We start from the raw sequence: 19,629 nt of genomic DNA, 5'->3' as shown, positions 1-19,629 counted from the left end.
TTTGGACAGCCCTTACGCTTTACATCCCCAAAACACCTCAATCTTCCCTGAATCAGGGAATGCACCCAATCAGACATACTCACAACACCTTATCTTTTTCTTAAATCATCACTTTTATTGTCTTTTTTAAGTCACACCTCATATACATCTAATCATCATCTTTTCTGTTCTTGCCAAAAGCTGAATATTTCATATGAAACCAAATAAGAACTAATTAATTTACATATTAACTTGGTAAATAGTTTTTTATTCACCTCAGAGCTTTGTAGTTTTTTTGTAAATTGCTTTATTAATAACTGTTTACCATCTGAAAAGTGTAGTTTTGTTCTCAAGTGTTAGGAGAATTTACTCTTAAATTGCCTGTTTTTCTTTTTCAGTAAACTTTTTTTCTGATATTTTCGTGCATTTGATAGAACTTTACAATGCACTTGCGAAGTACATCTTGTTTTGATTGCATTTTAAGCACAATTTAATTAGCTGATGCGAAACAAAACATTTGATTAATTTGCAAACAGAAAGAATAGTTTCACATAGGCGTACTTTTCTTTTTTTTTCCTTTTGTCCTTCGATATGAGAGGGCTAGAATTATTCTCATTTTTTAGTTACTACCCGTTAAAATAGAAAATTTGTCTATTACTTTTATTCGATTCTGTGAAAGTGTTAAATAAAATACTATGAATATGAAATGCTGTATATGTTAAATCACTTTTAATTTGAAGAATTCTAAAATTGTTTTATGAATATAAAATTAGCCACATTGTTACAACATAAAGTAGAATAAAATAAAAAGTCTTTAATTCATGAAAATGTAATAATAGTAATACTGTAATGATTGCTATTACAGTATTAATATTATTATTTTGATATATATTATATAAGACTTTTCATTTCATCTTACTTAATGACATGAAAAACAATGTTTTTTATGTCTTAAAGTAGAATTTATTATAATAAAAACAAGAATATATTATCATTTCTGCATCAAAAATTATAAAAACTAAAAGATTAGATAATGAGACTGTTCCTCACCATGGCCTTCACCACTCCAGTTCCTTGAATAAAATCTTTTGATTGTTAGACTATTTCATCATTACAATTGTTACTTAGAACTGGTAGTTGTTCAGTTTCAACCTTCATTATAAAGTCACTGAGTTCTAAGTTATCAGCATCAGTAAAACTGTTAATTTCATCTCTTGAATGTTTCTTACTGATAAACTTGTTTGTGTTGTTGTATGTGGTTTTGCTGGTGCTGTTGGAATTCGACTAAAATTAATGTTATGAAATATTGTTGGAGGTACATTTATTTGTTTCTTACTATTAATTATTATCAAGTTAACATTTTCAGGCCAATCTTTAGAGCATCTTTATGGTATATTTTGAATCAGGGATATTATTTCTTGGAATTACAGTTATCCATTGTAAACGTCCATCTTTGTCCTTTGGTAAACAATAAACGGATACATATTTTTTATTTCTTTAGTCATAGTTAGACAAGCATGAAGTAACACAACACTTTAGAGGCATAGTGCATTCAATACATATATAATTTTTAATATCTCAGACGACTCCAGATTTCCGCATTAACATAGATGAGAAACAATGCAGGACTAAGGTTGAAACCTCGTAGCACTCTAAAGGTTACTGGAAATGGAGGAAAGTGTTGTCTATCATGGACAACTCTAATATTGCAATTCGAAAGAATTAATTCAATAATTTTAAATTTTTCCTGGATTCACCAGATGCCAGAAGCGTGTTTATGTAGATATACATATATATTTTTTAATATCTCATATTTAATACATATATATTTTTTAATATCTCAGACGACTCCAGATTTCCACATTAACATAGATGAGAAACAATGCAGGACTAAGGTTGAAACCTCGTAGCACTCTTGAGGTTACTGGAAATCAAGGAAAGTGTTGCCTATCAAGGACAACTCTAATATTGCAATTCGATAGAATTAGTTCAATATTTTAAAAATTTTTCCTGGATTCACCAGATGCCAGAAGCGTGTTTATGTAGAAACCAGCATGCTAGACTTAATAAAAAGCCTTGATATGTCTAGAGCAATAGCCCTTGCTTCCTTGCTTACATCTAATGCATGTTGAAACCTTTCTGATATTACAATTAACATGTCAGCAATATAATGAAAGGTTGGAAATCCATATTAGTTGTCAGAGAGTAAGCAGGAGTATTTTCAATGTCTAACAGTAGATTAATCTGTTTCTTTGGGATAACAGGATAAGTGTGGTCATTAGTATTATTATCAAGAATACTCATAGGAATCAAACCTGATTATATAATAGGTGAATTGATATATAAAATCATACATGATAGGTGAATTGATACATAAGAAGATACTCAGGCCAAGCATGGGACTATTAGTGTTTTTAGACTATTGGAGTCTTTGGGAATCATTAGATAATAACCATCAACACTGAAATTCAAAGATGAAACAGAATTTAGATTTGTTCACAAAAATCCCAAGTCTGGTAAATTTTGCAAAAGCTAAAATTCAACAAATAAAAAGGAACTTTGAAGGTCTCAAATATTTGTAAAATATTGAAGCAATATAATGGTAATGATGATTTTTTTATGTTGAACATAAAAAAATCATCTATAATTGGTATAGTCAGCATTTAAATTATTAGGGAGAAATTTATTCAAACATAAATAGAACTTTATTTTCTTGAGCAAAGCATACATGAAACTTCCTTTTCCTAAGCAAACATTGATATAACACTAACCTTTTCCTAAACAAAATGCTATGCAATTGCTTTATTCTTGCTGGTTAACTCACAGTCATAACTCCTTATGTTAAAATTATGTTTATTGATATTTTTTTAAGTATTTGGTATTTACAAATAGCGATTTGTATTTTCATTTGAGCTTCATTGAATTGTGTACTTATATGAGCTTTAAACTTTTGAGTATTACAAATGAAGCAGATAAAGATTACCAAGCAACCAAGCAAATTTTGATTTTACCTTTTCAAGTTCTCAGTATTTAAAGATAAACAATTTAAATATTTTAAGTTTTTATTTCATTAAAAGGATTTTGTATTTTATTTGTTATTATTATATGCTAGCGAAGAAGTGAATAAAGTAGATACAGAGAGCGATGAAAATAATGATATCGAAGATATTGAAGGAGGAAGTTAGTTTTTATTTAATTTTTTTCATGTTAGTTAACATTTTTTGATAGAAATTCTAATTTTTATTTTTTTTTATTTTTAGTAAAGAAAATAAAATCTGAAAAAGGTAGTTCTAAATGGGGAGAAACTCAAGCATTACCGCAACCAGGTATAAAAGTAAATAAGTATAGTGGTTTCAAAAAGAATCAGTGCTCTTTATTTTTTGGGTCTACATTTTGAATTTGTTTTATTAAATATTTTTTGACAAAATTTGTCAATATTTTGTAAATTTTTTCCTTTTTTTTTTAAGTTTTATTAAGTGCATATGAAGTTTCTTAGTAATAAAAATGTTGTGCACATTTTAAATTATTTGCTATTTTGTCTTTTCAAACCAATTGTTATGGTTTTCTTAATATTTTTTTGTTTCTCTCAATAACACTTGTTTGTTCCTCTCAATAACATTTGTTCCTCTCAATAAAAAGACTAAACCAGGTAATTCAATATAAAAAAACAACAGTTTATTTATATTTCAAAACTATGATTCATAAGAATAGTTTTATAAATATAAACTAAATTCAAGATTCAAATCTGACTTTTAATGAAAACTGAGAAAAACGTTTCTTTAAATTCAATAAAAAACATTTTTCTCAGAAAAAGTATGCTTATCTAACTGCTAGTAATCCAATGCAAGAATCACCTCACAAAAACTCCAAAATCACGAGATAAGGTGGTGTAAAAACTCAGTCCTTTTTTTTTTAAAATTGGTCCATAAAAGTGAAATAACCAATTTAACTTTATCACTAAAATTTGCTTCTTAGTATAGTTGCGGTAATGGTGTAGTGGTAGAGCGCTTGCTTCATAAGCAAGAAGTTCTGAGTTCAATCCCCACCACATCCCTAGTAGTACCGCACTTAACTTGTTTCTCAACAGCTTTATATAATGCAGTTATATAACAAGAAATAGGATTTGACACTATTTAGCAGAGTTCTTTCAGCCAAGTTATTCAATGATCAGTAAAGTCACCTTAACAGTATTTGGCTGATGGAGTGCAGTGTTGAAAAGAAAGAAAATAAAAAATAAAGAAAGATTGAGTGATGTGGTACTAAAAAAAAAGTGCATAAAGTTAAAGGGTTCAAACTTGATTTTAGGATATAAAGGTGAATAAGCAAGTATTTGCTAAGACCAAACATGTGCTTATTATAGGCATCAATGCTAAGATTCAAAGATCGATTAATTAAATTATTAATGGATTAATAAAACAGCAAAATTTAAATAAGCTTTTATAAAGAACAATTGAACAGATGAAAAATTACTTTAAATAATTTAACATATTGAAATTTGATTTACTAGAATGATTTATTGGAAGGTATATAAGGTATTGAAAAGTTGAATAAATTACTGGAATTGGTTAATGAACATGTAACTGCAATATATTATGACAACATTACTTGAACCAAATGACTTGAACATATTGCTGGTACAAATCACTGTTTTGTTTTAGTGCAACAAATTACTGCAAATTTATTAACAATTAAATCTTGTGAATTTTGGAGAAAATAAAATTAAATGGAAAAAAAAAATTTATTTAAATTTACGAGTTTAAGTTGGTATAAGTCAACTTTTATTAACCAATTACTTTGATGCAGGGGAGGGTTTTATTTCAGAGTTGTTTTTACATAGCTTTGGCATAAAAAAAGTGAATTTTGCAAGACAGCCAGAAATAAATGTTTCACAGGGGTTAAAAGGTTTTTGTATGTGTTTTTTTTTATGGGTATCCTAGAGAAACAGATTAATCCCTTGTTAGACATCCAAGTCACTCATGTTTTCGTTGCTAAACTTAAATCTTTCTTGAACTTTTCTACAGCTTGTTGTCTTGAAAACATTCCTGTCATAATCGTACAAAACAATCTCTAAACTGTTTAACTCAATATTCTCTAAACTATTGCTTAAAAATAAAGGGATTAACTGAATTTCATTGACCTACCTGCTGGAAAATGGCATCTGTCATTCTAATTTTTGAAAATTCTGTAGATTGCTCTAACCACTCTAACTATTTTTCAATTAGTCTTTTTACTTTTATTAGTAAGTATTGAGTCATGATTTATGTCCTATTTAATGGACAAAATTCTCCTTCATTTCCTATTATCTCTTAAGTACCATGAGGTTCTGTCAATGTTCATGTGTTGTTTCTCATCTGTAATAATGGTCTTTCTGATGACCTTACTTTTGAAGTGCTCTATTTTCCGATGAAAATATACTCTCCAACCTTGACAAAATGTCATCATTTTTTGATTGCTAAAAACAGGTAGCTGATTTTAAATGTGATCTTTTTTTTGTGACAGTTTGGGGCTGGTGCTCAGTGCATTGATTATATTAATTCAAACAAAATTCAGTTGTTTTTTGTATTGATCTGTGTAACATTCTTCATTGATAAAATGAACATTCTTACTGAGTCCTCTGCTTGACCTTTTTTCTTCTTTCATTATTGACAGAGGTCATTAGTGAAAGAAGTATATGATTCCATAAGAGTATGGAAACCATATATCCATTCCATTTCAAAGTTAGCATCTGCAAAGGTTGCAATGTTTTACGGTCTTTATCAACTCTCTTTATCGTGCTTGCTCCTGATTTCAATATTTATCATTATGAATATCTTATCCGTCTTTGTATGGAATACTGTTATCATATTTGCACTATTCCTTTAAATGATGCTCTTTCTCTTTTAGACAATGTCCAAAAATGCATATTTTTTTTGACATTGTCTAAAGGAAGAAGAGGCTGCCGAGCTTTAGCCTCTGTCCCATCATTGTGAGGTGGTGTCTCTTTTTTTTATTCTACAAATACTATAATGATACCTGAGTTATCTTTTACCGTAACAGTTCCTTCTTGCTCATGAAATTCTGATTTGTCTAGTTTTTTTCCTCGGACATCAATGCTTTGAAATTCTTTTAACTTTTCAAATTTTCACGCAATTCATATATTTTTTATTCTGAAGTTTTCATGGTCCTTAATTCTTTTTATTTTACTTTCTTGCAACTCCAAAATTTCTCATGGCCTTGTTAATGCAAGTGAATTTACTATATTAAAAAAAAAAATAGTTTTTTAATTAAAATAACAAAACAATAAGTTAATATTACTTTTGTATTATTAAATCAGAACAAGTTAAAAAAAGTTATATTAAAAAAAAAGTTTAATATTTTGTTCAATTGTTCTTCTTTAATTACTCTTTAACTTAAAATATTTTTTTCTGAATTTGTTAATTGTTATGGTTTCTTGATTCAGTCGTTTGAATTATAATTATATAAACATAATGCGGAAAAAGCTGTGGTTGGTAACTTTTTTTTACATTTTTTACAATTTTAGTGTTTAATGATAATGCAACTAAAGCAACTCGTGAAGATGGTAAATATATTCCTCCAAGCATGATAAAAAGAATGCAAGAAAGTCAAAAAAATCCTAGATTAAGAAATGGTGCTCCGCCAGATCTATCCAATCAAGCTCTTTTTCCTTCGCTTAGTGCTGCTAGCCAAACGTTAGTTGATGTTATTATTTAATTCTTTGTTTTATTTTTGGTTTTTAATTTTATTTTTAAATTGTTTTTTTATATTGTAGATCTGAAAGAACTCCTAATGATTTTGAAGTAGTTAAGCGAGGAACTCGCTCCAATGATGCTCATGTGGTTGACAATAGACCAGGTTTAGACTTAGGTAATAGATACGACGGTCTTCGAAACTAATCATTTTGAACTATATGTTGGGCTAAAATAATTTAGCCGAAAGTAGTACAAGAATTGACCATCAGTAACAATTGAAGAAAATCACAACAGAAATTAATTTTCGTATTACGGTTATCTTTTAAAACAGAATTTTGACAGCTTAATAATTTAAGTAATTTTTATTAAGAAACTATTTTATTGTTAAATATTTTTGAAAAAAATATGTAACATTTGTTATGGTTATGATCAAATTTGACTAGGTTTAAATTTTTTCTAGTATTTTTTTGTATATTTTTTTTTAAAGCTCGACTTATTTGATATAGATATAAATAATAACACTATTTGGCGTTAAAGTCGCGTAATGAAACTAAAATCTTCTTTAATTTGTTTTTGCTCAAAGTTTGTGGTAGTTTTATTAAAGATGTTTTCTTATTATATCAAGGAGGAAGATCTTTGCTTCATTTTCTATTATTATTATTGCAATTAATATTACATTTATTGCCAGTTCGTTTTTGTTGTTTTTTTTTAAATATATTTTCTTGCAATTTTTATTTCTTTATCAATATGATGCAGTTTCGAACTTGCATAGGTAATATAGACAGGTTAGTCACTTTTTATTTCTTACACATTCTGTTTCCATCCCCTACCTCACTCTCCTCCTTCTTCCCCCCCCCCTCCCAAAAAAAAGAGTAATTTTTAAGCACGCATGTTGTTTTTTTTATAACTTTTTACTTAAAAGAATTTGTACACTAATTTTCTTTTTCTATTCTGTTTGCCCTACCTAATCTAATATTAATGTTAACAAATTTGAGAAGAATATGCGAAATAGTGTTATATTTTAAAGCTAAATTAAGTGTTAAACTGAACTTAAAATTTGTTCCAATAAAGTTGATATTTTAGATGTTTAAATTTGTTATGTTTAAATATCTCTTTGAAAAGTTGAAAACAAAATTCTAAGGTTTTACTTTTATTTTTAAGTTATTATAAATCGAGTTTAGAACAATGAAACTAAGATGGAACAAAAAAGTATTGGTGATAAAATGAATTTGAAGTATGACACTTAAACCAACAAGGCAATTGCAACAAAAAAAAAGGAAATGCACCGTTTAATCATATCAGCTGTAAACAATGATTTTATTAAACGGATGCATTGAGTGAGAAATGAGGGTGTTATCAACGATTACTAATAAGTATTCAATTTTGAATAACAAGTGTCACCGAGTACCAAGTTCGGGTAGTGACAATCGCAAGGTACACAAAATGATTGTGGATTTTCTCGTAAATTTAGTGCTTTAACTCCCTGACATTTTATATTAGCTCCATTGTCTTTTCCTCAGCAATCAAATAGTTTTAGTTCTTGATTTTGGGTTTCTTTTTTCAATACTTCTGCTAAGCCTTTTGTGGTCATATCAACTAAAAAAGTCCAAAAAATACTGCTCAGTTTTAAAGTCTTAATTTTCAACGAGTACCAATCAGGTACTTCCGGGTGACTCAAGAAATATTGAGTAGCACTTCTTTACTCTATCAACTCGCTATATACATGTAACAATAATCTTGTTATATGTTCATCCATAATTTCAGCCATTTTTCAAGATTTAGCAATTCTGTCATGATTTCATGGTGCTGTTGAAAATCAGAGCAGGAAAAAACTCACTTTATATTATTTCAAAGTTTTTGGGCTCTTAAAGAGTTTTTTGGGTTTTATTTTTAAATGCTAGATATCATTATCAAAATGAAGCTGAACGAGAATCTTTTCGAAAGCAACTCAAAATGTTTTTTGTAAATAAAACTTAATATAAAAAGAAATTTTTTATTATAAATATAAGTTTTAATATAAAAAGAAAATCAAAAATTTTATCATTTCAAAAAATTTCTATTTCAAAATTATTTGTCATTTCAAAAAATTCTATTTCATTGGGTTTTTTTAAAAAACTCACTTTGTCCAGCCCTGTTGAAAACTTGTGCTTATTTAACCGTTTTTCAAAGAGGCATCCAATCGGGATTGCGGGGTAGAGCTGCTTTTTTTTTTTTTGTTAGAGCGGATTCTGCGAAATCTTTCGGGTCTTAAAAATTTTGTATTATTAAGTTTGGAAGTTTTATCAATTATTTTGAAAAAATATACCACCCGGTGCAACCGAAAATGCTGGAATTATTCTCGGTTTTTGATGGGAAATCCCATTTTGAACCCAGATATTTATTCCGTTTAGTGCGCGTTTTCTTAATTATTTAAAGTTTGTTTTTCGCAGATTCGAGGGTCGCATTTTCTATTTAACATAAAAAGTTAAGGTAATATTTATACTAAATTCCCTGTAAAGGCAAAGAGCTGTATTAGGCGCATGAATATTTGGTCTTACATTTATATAAATCAGTTTAAAAAACAGATTTGAACTTCATAATATTTTTAAGCAACAAAAACTATTATTATGTACTGATTTAATTCAAAACTGTTTGGCAATTGTTATATTCTGCCTCAGTAGTTCTCTCATTACGCCACCATGTTTGTCATATCGCCTTGATTTAATTTGTATCGTTTTCTTTCTTTAGTGCTTTCATCCATTTTTACTTTTTTTTTATTTTGTTAAATAAAAATAAAAGTTTGAGTAATATAATAATTCTTAGAATATATATTTCCAAAGAAAGATAGATTAGAAATATTTATTAACAACATTAATTAGGACAGACCATGCAGTGTTCCATATCTTGCACATAAAAAGCATTAGACAACCTAAAACACGAGTAAAAAACACAAGCTAACTCAATATACTCAAGTAGAAACCCAGGCAAGAAAAACTATTCATTACTATAGTTTATTGTTACGCATTAATCAGTTCAAAGCAACTTTAAAAACAAAATATTAATACCTTTATATCTTTTAAACAAATAATTTATTAGAATAGCTTAAAAGAAAACATTAATAAAAATTAAAAAATAAATATTAGAGAACTGAAGCCTCATTATGACGCAATTTATTGTTTCAACTTCTTCAGTTGCTATTATAAGACGCAATTGCAAGTGATGACATTCATCAAGTGATGACATTCATCAAGTGATGACATTCATCAAGTGATAAAATTCATCAAGTGATGACATTCATCAAGTGATGACGTTCAATTTGCAAGGAATCTAAAACAATGTTATTTTAAGGTTAATGTTTGATGTTGTTAGGATTGACATGACATAGACTTGTAAACGATGATGGTATAGCAAGACTACCATGTAAACATTTAAATTTTTAAGTCTTGACTCAAATTAACATGACATCAAATCCTTAGTCAACTTGGCTTGATATTTTTTTTATAAATTTGTAAATTTAAGAATAGCCAATATCAATAACGTTTTGAATATATATATATATATATATATATATATATATATATATATATATATATATATATATATATATATATATATATATATTTTTTTTTTTTTTTTTTTTGCAGTGCTCTGTGATTAGTCCTTACGGTCTAATCACAGAGCACTGCAGAAGAGCATTTAACAAGGAAGTTCATGCCTTCTTCCTAGTTAAATGCTTACTGACGAACCTCTTGGTTCTGAGTCAGAACTCTAATCACTGCGTCATAACTGCTTAATTAGAGAATCAGATAATGAGCTTAATTAGATTAATTAGCTAATTAAACAATATTATAACTTAAATGTAATTATTTGTTACAACCTAAACATATTTAGAAAAATTAAAAACAACTGTAGTTTTGACTTATATCACAATAAGAAATTTGTAAACTTATCACAATGAAAATCTACTTACAATTATATTCAAACATAAGAATTTTCAATTATTTTGGACCAAAACTTCTTTTTTAATTTCATGTTGCACTTAAGATACATTTTATGATTGTATTTGGAATTTATTTTACAGCAAATTAAAAAAAAAAACTTAACACCCTGTAATAAATTAATTAAAAAAATCATTATAGATAACTTTGAAACTTTACAACAGTGTGGTTGACAAAATACATGCTACAATACACTATTTAATAAATTCATTGAAATGATATTGCTTGTATAACATACATGCTTTACCATATATGCATTATTGATAGAAATCTATATATATAATATATACATATTTTTCTATTTAATATATACATATTAAATAGAAAAATATGTATATATTATTCTATTAATCAACTGATAAATAAATATGTAAATAAAAATTGTTTTAAAAAATGTAATTACTAAATGAAGTTTATGTGATCACCCCAGTCAACCATTTTACCTTAGATTTATCAAAATCACATAATGCTATAATTTTTAATTAAAGTTTGTTAAAGTAATATGTTTTCTGTTGGTAGTCATTAATCAACACAAAGCAACTCTAAAAACAAAACATAGATACTATTAAAGCTCTTATATAAAAAATTTCTCAAAGTCAACGTAAAAAATTTCTCAAACACAACGTAAACAATAAAATGTATTCTTTGTTGAAGGTAATTTTTTTATTATTATAAATAAAACTATGATTATTAATACAATATTACAATAACAAATGTACAATTATCTATGCAATCTACACCAGGGTTGGGGTGAAATACATTTGATCAAATACAAATACAAATATGTTAATTTCAGATTTCCAAATACAAATTTAAAAACAAATGTATGTATCAGAATTTAACAAATACAAATAAAGAAATTTGTTTGTTAGGTTTAGAAAAAATAGTGAGTGTCACTGTGAACTTTGTGTGCACAGGCGTGTTAGAAGCAATTTTTTGCTTTTAACTTGTTTTTAAGATTAAAACTAAGAAGAAAAACATGGGTACAAAATATTTTTACATTTGGGGCCGGGACCTATGACGTCAAACTTATTAGAGTCAACAAAAAAAAATGTTTAAATTTAAAAAGTATATGTTATACAGAAGACCTTATAAAGCGGAACAATATGTAAAAATCATATGCTGAAAACGTTTCCTTCTCAAGATACAATACCTTACAGAGTATATAAATTACAGACCCAGAATTTACAGACCCAGAATTTACAATTTGTTATATATCCAGATGAGTTTTACTTAGAGAATTTTTATTAATGTTAATTTATGTTCAAAGAAATTACCTACTGAATATATGTATGAAGGATTGTTTTAATTGAATTTGATTTTGTATTATTCGTTCAATTTTTCCTATTAACAAATGTCATTTTAAATGTTTTTTATTAAAAAGTTAAAATTGTATATCTTTTTTAAAAAAGCTCGGTACTGTATTGGCATGGATACCACGATGGTATCACTTCTGCATATTTATCAAAAAAGAAAAACCATATACCCCTCCCCCTTCCTTCCCTATTCAGACAAATGTAATTTGAATGAATTCCTCCAGTAAAACAAAAAACATTTTTACAACTTAGGTATAAATAAACTATATTTTTTATAAAAAAATCATTTAAATAACACAACGCAAACACTCAATTAAATTAAAGCCAATGGAGCAGGAAGACAATCTGTTAATATTGGATCAAGGAATTCACCATTGATCTCCCAGCAAAAGCCTTCAGGAGAAGGAAGAAACTGTAAGGTAGGTTTGTGATTTTGTAGGAAGGTTTGTGAGATCTTCTTATGACTGAGTTCTAAATATTTTGTATTTTAGAGCGCTCATGGTAGATGGTAACTGAGCAACATCTTGATGATACTTTGAGAAAAAAAACCTTAGCTTTGTTAAGGTTGATATGTTATCGGATATATTTTTCAAATTTATAGGTGTTGACGGCGAAACGCTCAATACCTTGAAAAGTAACCTGGTTCTGCAATGACTCAGTATTGCCTAAAATTGATAATGCATACAGAATCTTGTCATCAGCAACCATGAATGACTTTCACTGTGTTAGTTTAGATTTTTCATAGAAGCGGTTGGTCTAGTTACATCCTGGAAACATGGAAACCCAATAAAGCTTTTGAAAGTTTGGAATCAAGTGCCTCAAAATAATTCTTGATACTGATGTCGCATTCTTCTAATCCTTTTCCAATTCGTAAGTTTGTTACAAGAGATAGATATTTACAGTAAAATATTAGCAACAAAAGTACGTCTGTATCTGGGGAGAAAACATAGCATTCTAAAAACGAATTACATCTTGCAATATCAATAGCATGGAGCACGAGAAGAGTGTCCGCCTCTTTTTGATTATGGCTAAGCAACCTAATATCAAAACTGGATATATTTGTAACTGTTTTTTAATTCATATGTAATTGAAAAATATTTTCTTTGATCTTATAGTGCATCATAAGTATACTCTGATAGGTATATAGATATGTCTTGCTTAGTTTCTATATTAGATAAAAAATGCTTTAATGACAAACTGATAATATCTTCTTTATCGGAAACCTTGTACTTTATATTGGTTCCAGATGTTGGCTTCAATATTTTAAGAGACTGACCGATATAGTAATCAAAAACAAGTCAAATTTCGTTGTAACTATTTGCAATTTTAAAAGTGATATAACAAAATGTTTGGCAATGCCCTAAAGAAAAATTATAATTAACAACTTCCCTTTTAATGTTTTAATCTTGAATAATTCTTTTATGTTTAAATATTTTAGTAAGTACTGTCTTTTTTGTTATTAATGTTATTTTTAGAATAAAAAACTCTGCCTTGCACATTTTTATTTCAGCACCTTTATGAACTATGTTTACCAGCGCCATTCCGTCAATAATGATTACTCTCTGAGTATTGCTAGTCAAATTATGGTTAGGTACTACTGAATGCTTTTATTTTGATAAAGATTCTATCTCATTTTGTATTATCTATTTATCTGTGGAAAGTAGGGGCTCTCCATCATCTGTAAAAATTGATTTTGGTACAGCAGAAACTTGTAGTTGCCAATATTATGCTCCAATTCTAGCTCTGGTCGTTTCCATGCCGTAACAAGAAATTGTGAAAGTAATGTTTTTATCTCTTTTAGTTGAACAAGATTCTTCTCAACACTAATAGTAATCTCTTTTCCTTGTGTTTTAAATGTTGGCAGCGCACACTTCTTAATTGGTGACCGAATTGATTCAGATTGAATTAAACGCTCTTTAATGAAATTCTGGTAGAAATAATTTCCAATCTTTGTATGTTAAAACAACTTTTTTGTATACTCTATAGGTAATACTGTTTTAGAAATAATGTTCATCACTGATTCATTTCCTTGAAAACTGACATCAAACGTTTTAAATGCATCCAATAATTTTTGAACATTTAGAAGAAACCTGTTACAAGTGAATCCAGTTAGTTAAAACTGAAAAATTGACTTTAAGAACTAATGCTAGTTTTATTACAGAAATATTTAGACAACGTATTTAGTACTGTTGCAGTAAGACTGCAAAAAGCGTTGCAAACCAGAAGGATTTTGAATGTGGGATCAAAACCAATGCTTGTGAATGGTATTTTACTTTTACTGATTGAAAAGTTCTCTTAGATAGTTCTAAGATTGTAAATTATTAGACTCAAGTTCAATCATTGTTGCCAAATACAATGGAGTAATCCGAGCGTAGTTTATCTATTCGAATGCAAAGAAATATTTTGCCATACTGCCAAGTGAAGCAAGACGTAATGACAAATTTTTTTCACAAGATGAACGAACAAAAAGTAGCAAAGCTTCACTCATTATTATGTAGCTAAATATAAATAGTGGTTGTTGTAATTTTTGTCGAGTTTATCAAAAGTAATAAAAACCATGTGTGTGGCTTAGAAAGTATGATGCGTCTCAACTATTTTTCAACATGTACATTATAGATCTCTTCAACCAGCATGATATGATATTAATATAATTATTATTTCAACAAAGAAATAATAATTATAAGGTGAGCTCAAAAGTAAATGTAATATAGCTACGCATAATAGTAAAGTACTCTTATTAAATAACTGATTTTACAGACTTATCAGTTCTTTATTGTCAACCCATGAGTTGACGTCTCATGGTACCCGTACCACTTTACTAATGATTTGTTTTTGAGTTTATGAATAACTTTTTCAATCCTAAATATTTCTTGATTAGTTTTTTGCAGTTCTTGTTCATAAAAAGTACCTTTTATTTCTTCACCATTATCGTCTGTTATTTTATACGTCGGTGGGTCTGTGAACTGAATCTGTGACACACAGTGCCGTCTTAACGCATAGGCTAGGTAGGCTGCAGCCTAGGGCCCCCGATTTTTAGGGGTCCCCAAAATGTGTCTGGATTTTTTTTCAAATTTATATAAATAAAAAATTATACTTCTAAATTTTTTGAAGAAATCATGGTTTGGGGGCCCCTCGGGAATAATTTTTTTCTTGATAAGATTTTTTTTAATTATTTTTAGAAAGGTATCAGTTTTTCAGTGTGGGGGCCCCCTAGGGAATTTTTTTTTTCTTGATAAGCAAAAATGCATGTATGCGTCCGAAAATAAACATAAATTTTCCGATAAGAAGTGTTAAATACAAGCACTTAAAATATCCCATTAGATTGAATTTGAAATTGCTGTGATCAACTTAAAACATCTGTTTTGAAAAAAAGTCATTTAACATGTCTAATCGGACTTATCAAAGTGGTGCTGCAAAGAGGAAAAAAGCCGCTAAAGCAAAAGAAGACATTTCAAAATATCTTCCTTTGACATCATTTCTTTTGGTACAAAAGTCAAAGCCTGTTGTGTCTGAAGATGTATTTCTTTGTCCAACTTCAAATTTCGTAAGCATTGATAGTGCTTTGTTGCCAAATGAAACTCTAGAAATTCAACAGGAACTGGAACCAGAACAGGAGCCAGAACCAGAGCAGGAGCCAGAACCAGAGCAAGAGTCAGAACCAGCACAGGTGCCAGAACCAGTACAGGAGCCAGAACCAGCACAGGAGCCAGAATCAAATCAAATTAAAACTTATCCAAACGCAACAACAAAAACTACTCAAGAAACTGACCCAGCATTGTGGCATCAGTTATCCCAAGAAGCTAAATCATTTTGGATTTCTAATGGCCCGTCCATGTGCCAGAACAATGATGGGAGCTTCAAAAATTCGGAAAGGTTGAGTTGCGGACAAAAAAAGTACTTATCAAAATCTTGCTTTAGACGTGAACTACACAATGGCGAATTTGTCAATCGTGAATGGCTATTATACTCACCTTCAACAGGTTCTGTTTTTTGCTTTGCTTGTACCTTATTCTCCAGCAAACACTCTAATTTTTCCACAACTAAATTTGATGACAATTGGAAAAATGCCTTAAAATGTATATCTGGACACGAGAATGGTTCTGAACATCACAAAAATATGCTTACTTACTCCAGTCGGCAGAGAGAAAGTGGCCAGCTTGACTCTGTATTATTAAAACAGTTACATAACGAACAATTGTACTGGCAAAATGTGCTGAAAAGAATTGTTGCAGTTGTAAAGTTCTTGTCATCAAGAGGATTGCCATTTCGTGGAAACAATGAAACCATTGGTTCAGAGCAAAATGGTAATTATTTAGGAACTCTTGAGTTACTTAGCCAGTTTGACCCATTCCTACATGAACACATGAAAAAACATGGAAATTCTGGAAAAGGTAATACTTCATACCTCTCCGCCAATATCTGTGAGGAGTTTATATGCCTAATGGGAAATAAAGTTTTGAGCGAAATAATTTCTGAATTAAAAAAAGCAAAATACTACTCAATCAGCGTTGACTCAACTCCAGACTTGTCACATGTAGATCAATTAACTTTTACAGTTCGATATGTTAAAGACTTGGCACCAGTTGAGCGTTTTTTGCAATTTGTTCCTATTCACGGGCATGGAGCTGAACATTTAGAAACAGTGGTTTTGAATTTTTTACAAGAAAATGAAATTTCAATATCTGACTGTCGTGGGCAGTCATACGATAATGCATCAAATATGGCAGGACAGTACTCAGGCCGACAAAAGAAGATTAAAGACAAAAGTGAATCAGCATTGTTTATTCCTTGTGCTGGACATTCTTTAAATCTGGTTGGCAACAGTGCAGCTGGATGTTGTTTAGAAGCAATTATTTTTTTTGACTTTGTTCAATGCCTCTACAACTTTTTTTCTGCATCAACTCATCGTTGGCAAGTGCTTCTGTCTTTTGTTGGCAAAGGCAAAAAAATTGTCAAACAGTTTTCTGGAACTCGATGGTCATCACGTGCAGATGCTGTGACTTGTCTGCATGACAGTTATGATGAGATTAAAAAAGCACTTGAATTTTTGATCAAGGACATAAGTCAGTCAAAAAAAACTCAAAATGATGCTCAAAATCTCATCACGAAAATTTTCTGGAATGATATTCTTTGTCATTTTAATGAAACATCGAAGATTTTACAGAAAGAAAATTTAAACCTGGATGTTGCAGTTCGGATTCTAAAGTCATTGTTGCATTTCATTAAAGATTTGAGGAGTCAATTTGAGAATTACCAGGAAAAAGCCAAAATCTTGCTTCCAAACACTGACTACAGAGATTCTTCAAAAAGAACAAAAAAAAGAAGCCGACGTATGGCCTTCTTTGATGGTGAGGCTGAAGAATTGGAATTTCAGGGAAGTTATAAATTCAAAATTGAAACATACCTTCCTGTTATTGATTCACTAACATCAAATTTAAAAAAAAGAACATCAGCATATGAGAAGATCAATGACAATTTCGGATTTCAAGTAAACATTCAAACAATTGCCAATGTTGAACTAAAAGACCATTGTTCAAACCTAGCACAAGTTTATAAGAAGGACATAAATGAAAATGAACTTTTTTTTGAGTGCCAGCAATTTAAATATTACATTTCAAAAGATGAACATTCATTTACAGAATTTTACTCAACATTAAAAAGAGACCACTTGGAATCAACTTTTCCAAATATTGAAATTTCCCTTAGAATTTTTCTGTCAATGATGGTCTCAAATTGCACTGGCGAGCGATCATTTTCAAAACTAAAACTTATAAAAAATGAACTCCGCTCAACCATGCTGCAAGAAAGATTGAACTGTTTGTCGTTAATGTCAATTGAACCAGATGTTCTTTTAACCATTGATTTTGATGATATTATTAAAGAATTTTCAAGAAAAAAATCACGTAAACGTCACATGTAAATTTTATCATTGCTTTAATAAATGTTTCCTATTTTAGTATTTGATTTAATTTTTTACTAAGGAAAAAGGGGGCCCCAAATTAAGTCTAGCCTAGGGCCCCCGATGGCCTTAAGACGGCCCTGGTGACACAGTAAAAACTTTCTCAGTCCATCTCGGTGTGTATCTTTTTTCAAATGTTACCTTCTTTTTAGCAATCCTGACTCTATCACTAATTGAAAACTTTGGTTTAATAGGCTCTGATTGTGCATTTCTCTTTAGATTTAACCAAACAATATTTTCATTCTTTTTATCGCTAGCTTCAACTGTGTCATTTTAATTGAAGAGTGTCTTGTGTTGTTGTATTTATTTACCATTTCATCTAAAACGTCAATATATTTTCTAGTAGAATTAGCTGAAAAGTACTTTCAACATTTTCTCTTTCATTGTTCTATTCCAACGTTCAACTACACAATGTATTTCTTCATTTTCAGTTGAATATAACTAAGCCCCCAGCGCTTTATCATGCTTATTATAAAATTCTAAGCCTTTATCCACCCACATTTTTTGACACCTTCTTTCTTTAAAGATTTTATTTAATGCATTAGCAACATCAACTCCAGTTTTACTCTTCAATGGAACAATCCATCCGTACTTTGAAAAACATATATCATCATTAATAAGTATTTTATACTGTCATTGAATTTGGAAAAAGATTGCATGTCAACTAAATCAGCAGCCCATATTTCATCGATTCCATTTACAATAACTTTTCTTTTTCTGAAATGTTTTACAACCGGTCTATGAAGTTCGTTTGCAAGTTTGTCACTCCACTTTAATTCTTTATCCTCATCTTTTTTACAGATCGTTGGTAGTTTTTTTGAACACCCAACCCAAACTTTGTTTTAGTTGAATAATTGGTTTTATAATACCTCGTTCAATTCTTTCACGTATTGTTAGATTTTTTATGGAACCCATTTCTTCGAGCATAATTTTATCAGCTTGATTTCTTATTGCAGTGTCTTGAAAATATTTATACGCAAGATCATAATGGTAAGCTGCATTATCAACTCTATCTACAGGTTTACTCCATTCTTTATATGCATCAGTAGAAGTTAATCTTTCATCTAAATTAGTACATTATTATATAAGAGGAAGACATAGTAATGATAATTGTTTCGATCTTGCGCAAAATTATTTTATGTTACCTAGAAAAGCTTTTAAGAGAAAATACAAATTTTATTTGCTTATTTCCACAAGACTCAAAGAAATTATATCATATTTATAAAGATCATGTTTCAAGTGATATGACAAAAGACGAGTTTATAAGATTTTGTAAGAAAGCTTGGTCAAAGCCATATGGATTTGTTATTATAGATCTATCTTCTAAAAGAGATTATGGAAAATATAGAAGTGGATTAAATTGTTTTTATATACCAACTTGTGAGTTTTGAAATATTATCTTGAATATAAAAAAACAAAATGCCTTGTATAATAATAAGTGGCAATAACATAAAAACTACGTTTGCTCCTATTATTCAACTTGGCAAGGATAAAGAATATCAAATGGCTCTAGTTAGTTTAGAGACATATTACAGTTTTCCTAATACTGATTCTTCAAACAACAATTTTAAATATAGCGCAGATATATATCAACTTGGCATGATATAAACATACCAGAAGGGTGTTATGAAATTACTGATATGAATGAATATATTTAATTGATTATGTCAGAAAACGGTAGTAATATCTCAGGAGTTAAAGTGACAGCT

At 29.2% G+C, this 19,629-nt stretch overlaps 2 protein-coding genes across 2 annotated transcripts in view; both read left to right on the top strand.

The window, feature by feature from the left end:
- LOC100214446 (protein CDV3 homolog B) overlaps nucleotides 1-7,189 on the top strand; it is a 31,009-nt gene extending 23,820 nt beyond the window's left edge. Inside the window, exons 3-6 of the mRNA XM_065810620.1 lie at nucleotides 3,092-3,159; nucleotides 3,240-3,305; nucleotides 6,500-6,668; nucleotides 6,749-7,189. Coding sequence (XP_065666692.1) covers nucleotides 3,092-3,159; nucleotides 3,240-3,305; nucleotides 6,500-6,668; nucleotides 6,749-6,872 — 427 coding nt within the window. The 3' untranslated portion in view covers nucleotides 6,873-7,189. The remainder of the gene's footprint in view (nucleotides 1-3,091; nucleotides 3,160-3,239; nucleotides 3,306-6,499; nucleotides 6,669-6,748) is intronic.
- An 8,154-nt stretch (nucleotides 7,190-15,343) lies between these two features.
- Nucleotides 15,344-17,881, top strand: LOC136086948 (zinc finger MYM-type protein 1-like). The gene has a single exon (XM_065809450.1). It carries the CDS (start codon nucleotides 15,344-15,346, stop codon nucleotides 17,879-17,881), a length of 2,538 nt encoding a protein of 845 aa, XP_065665522.1.
- Nucleotides 17,882-19,629: the final 1,748 nt, after the last annotated feature.

Source organism: Hydra vulgaris, chromosome 11 (genome assembly GCF_038396675.1).
Source record: "Hydra vulgaris chromosome 11, alternate assembly HydraT2T_AEP".
Taxonomy (NCBI): domain Eukaryota; kingdom Metazoa; phylum Cnidaria; class Hydrozoa; order Anthoathecata; family Hydridae; genus Hydra; species Hydra vulgaris.
This window is presented reverse-complemented; position numbering and strand designations above follow the sequence as displayed.

Excerpts from the sequence above, each read along its gene's own strand:
- LOC136086948 (XM_065809450.1), top strand. The coding sequence starts at position 15,344 with ATGTCTAATCGGACTTATCAAAGTGGTGCTGCAAAGAGGAAAAAAGCC.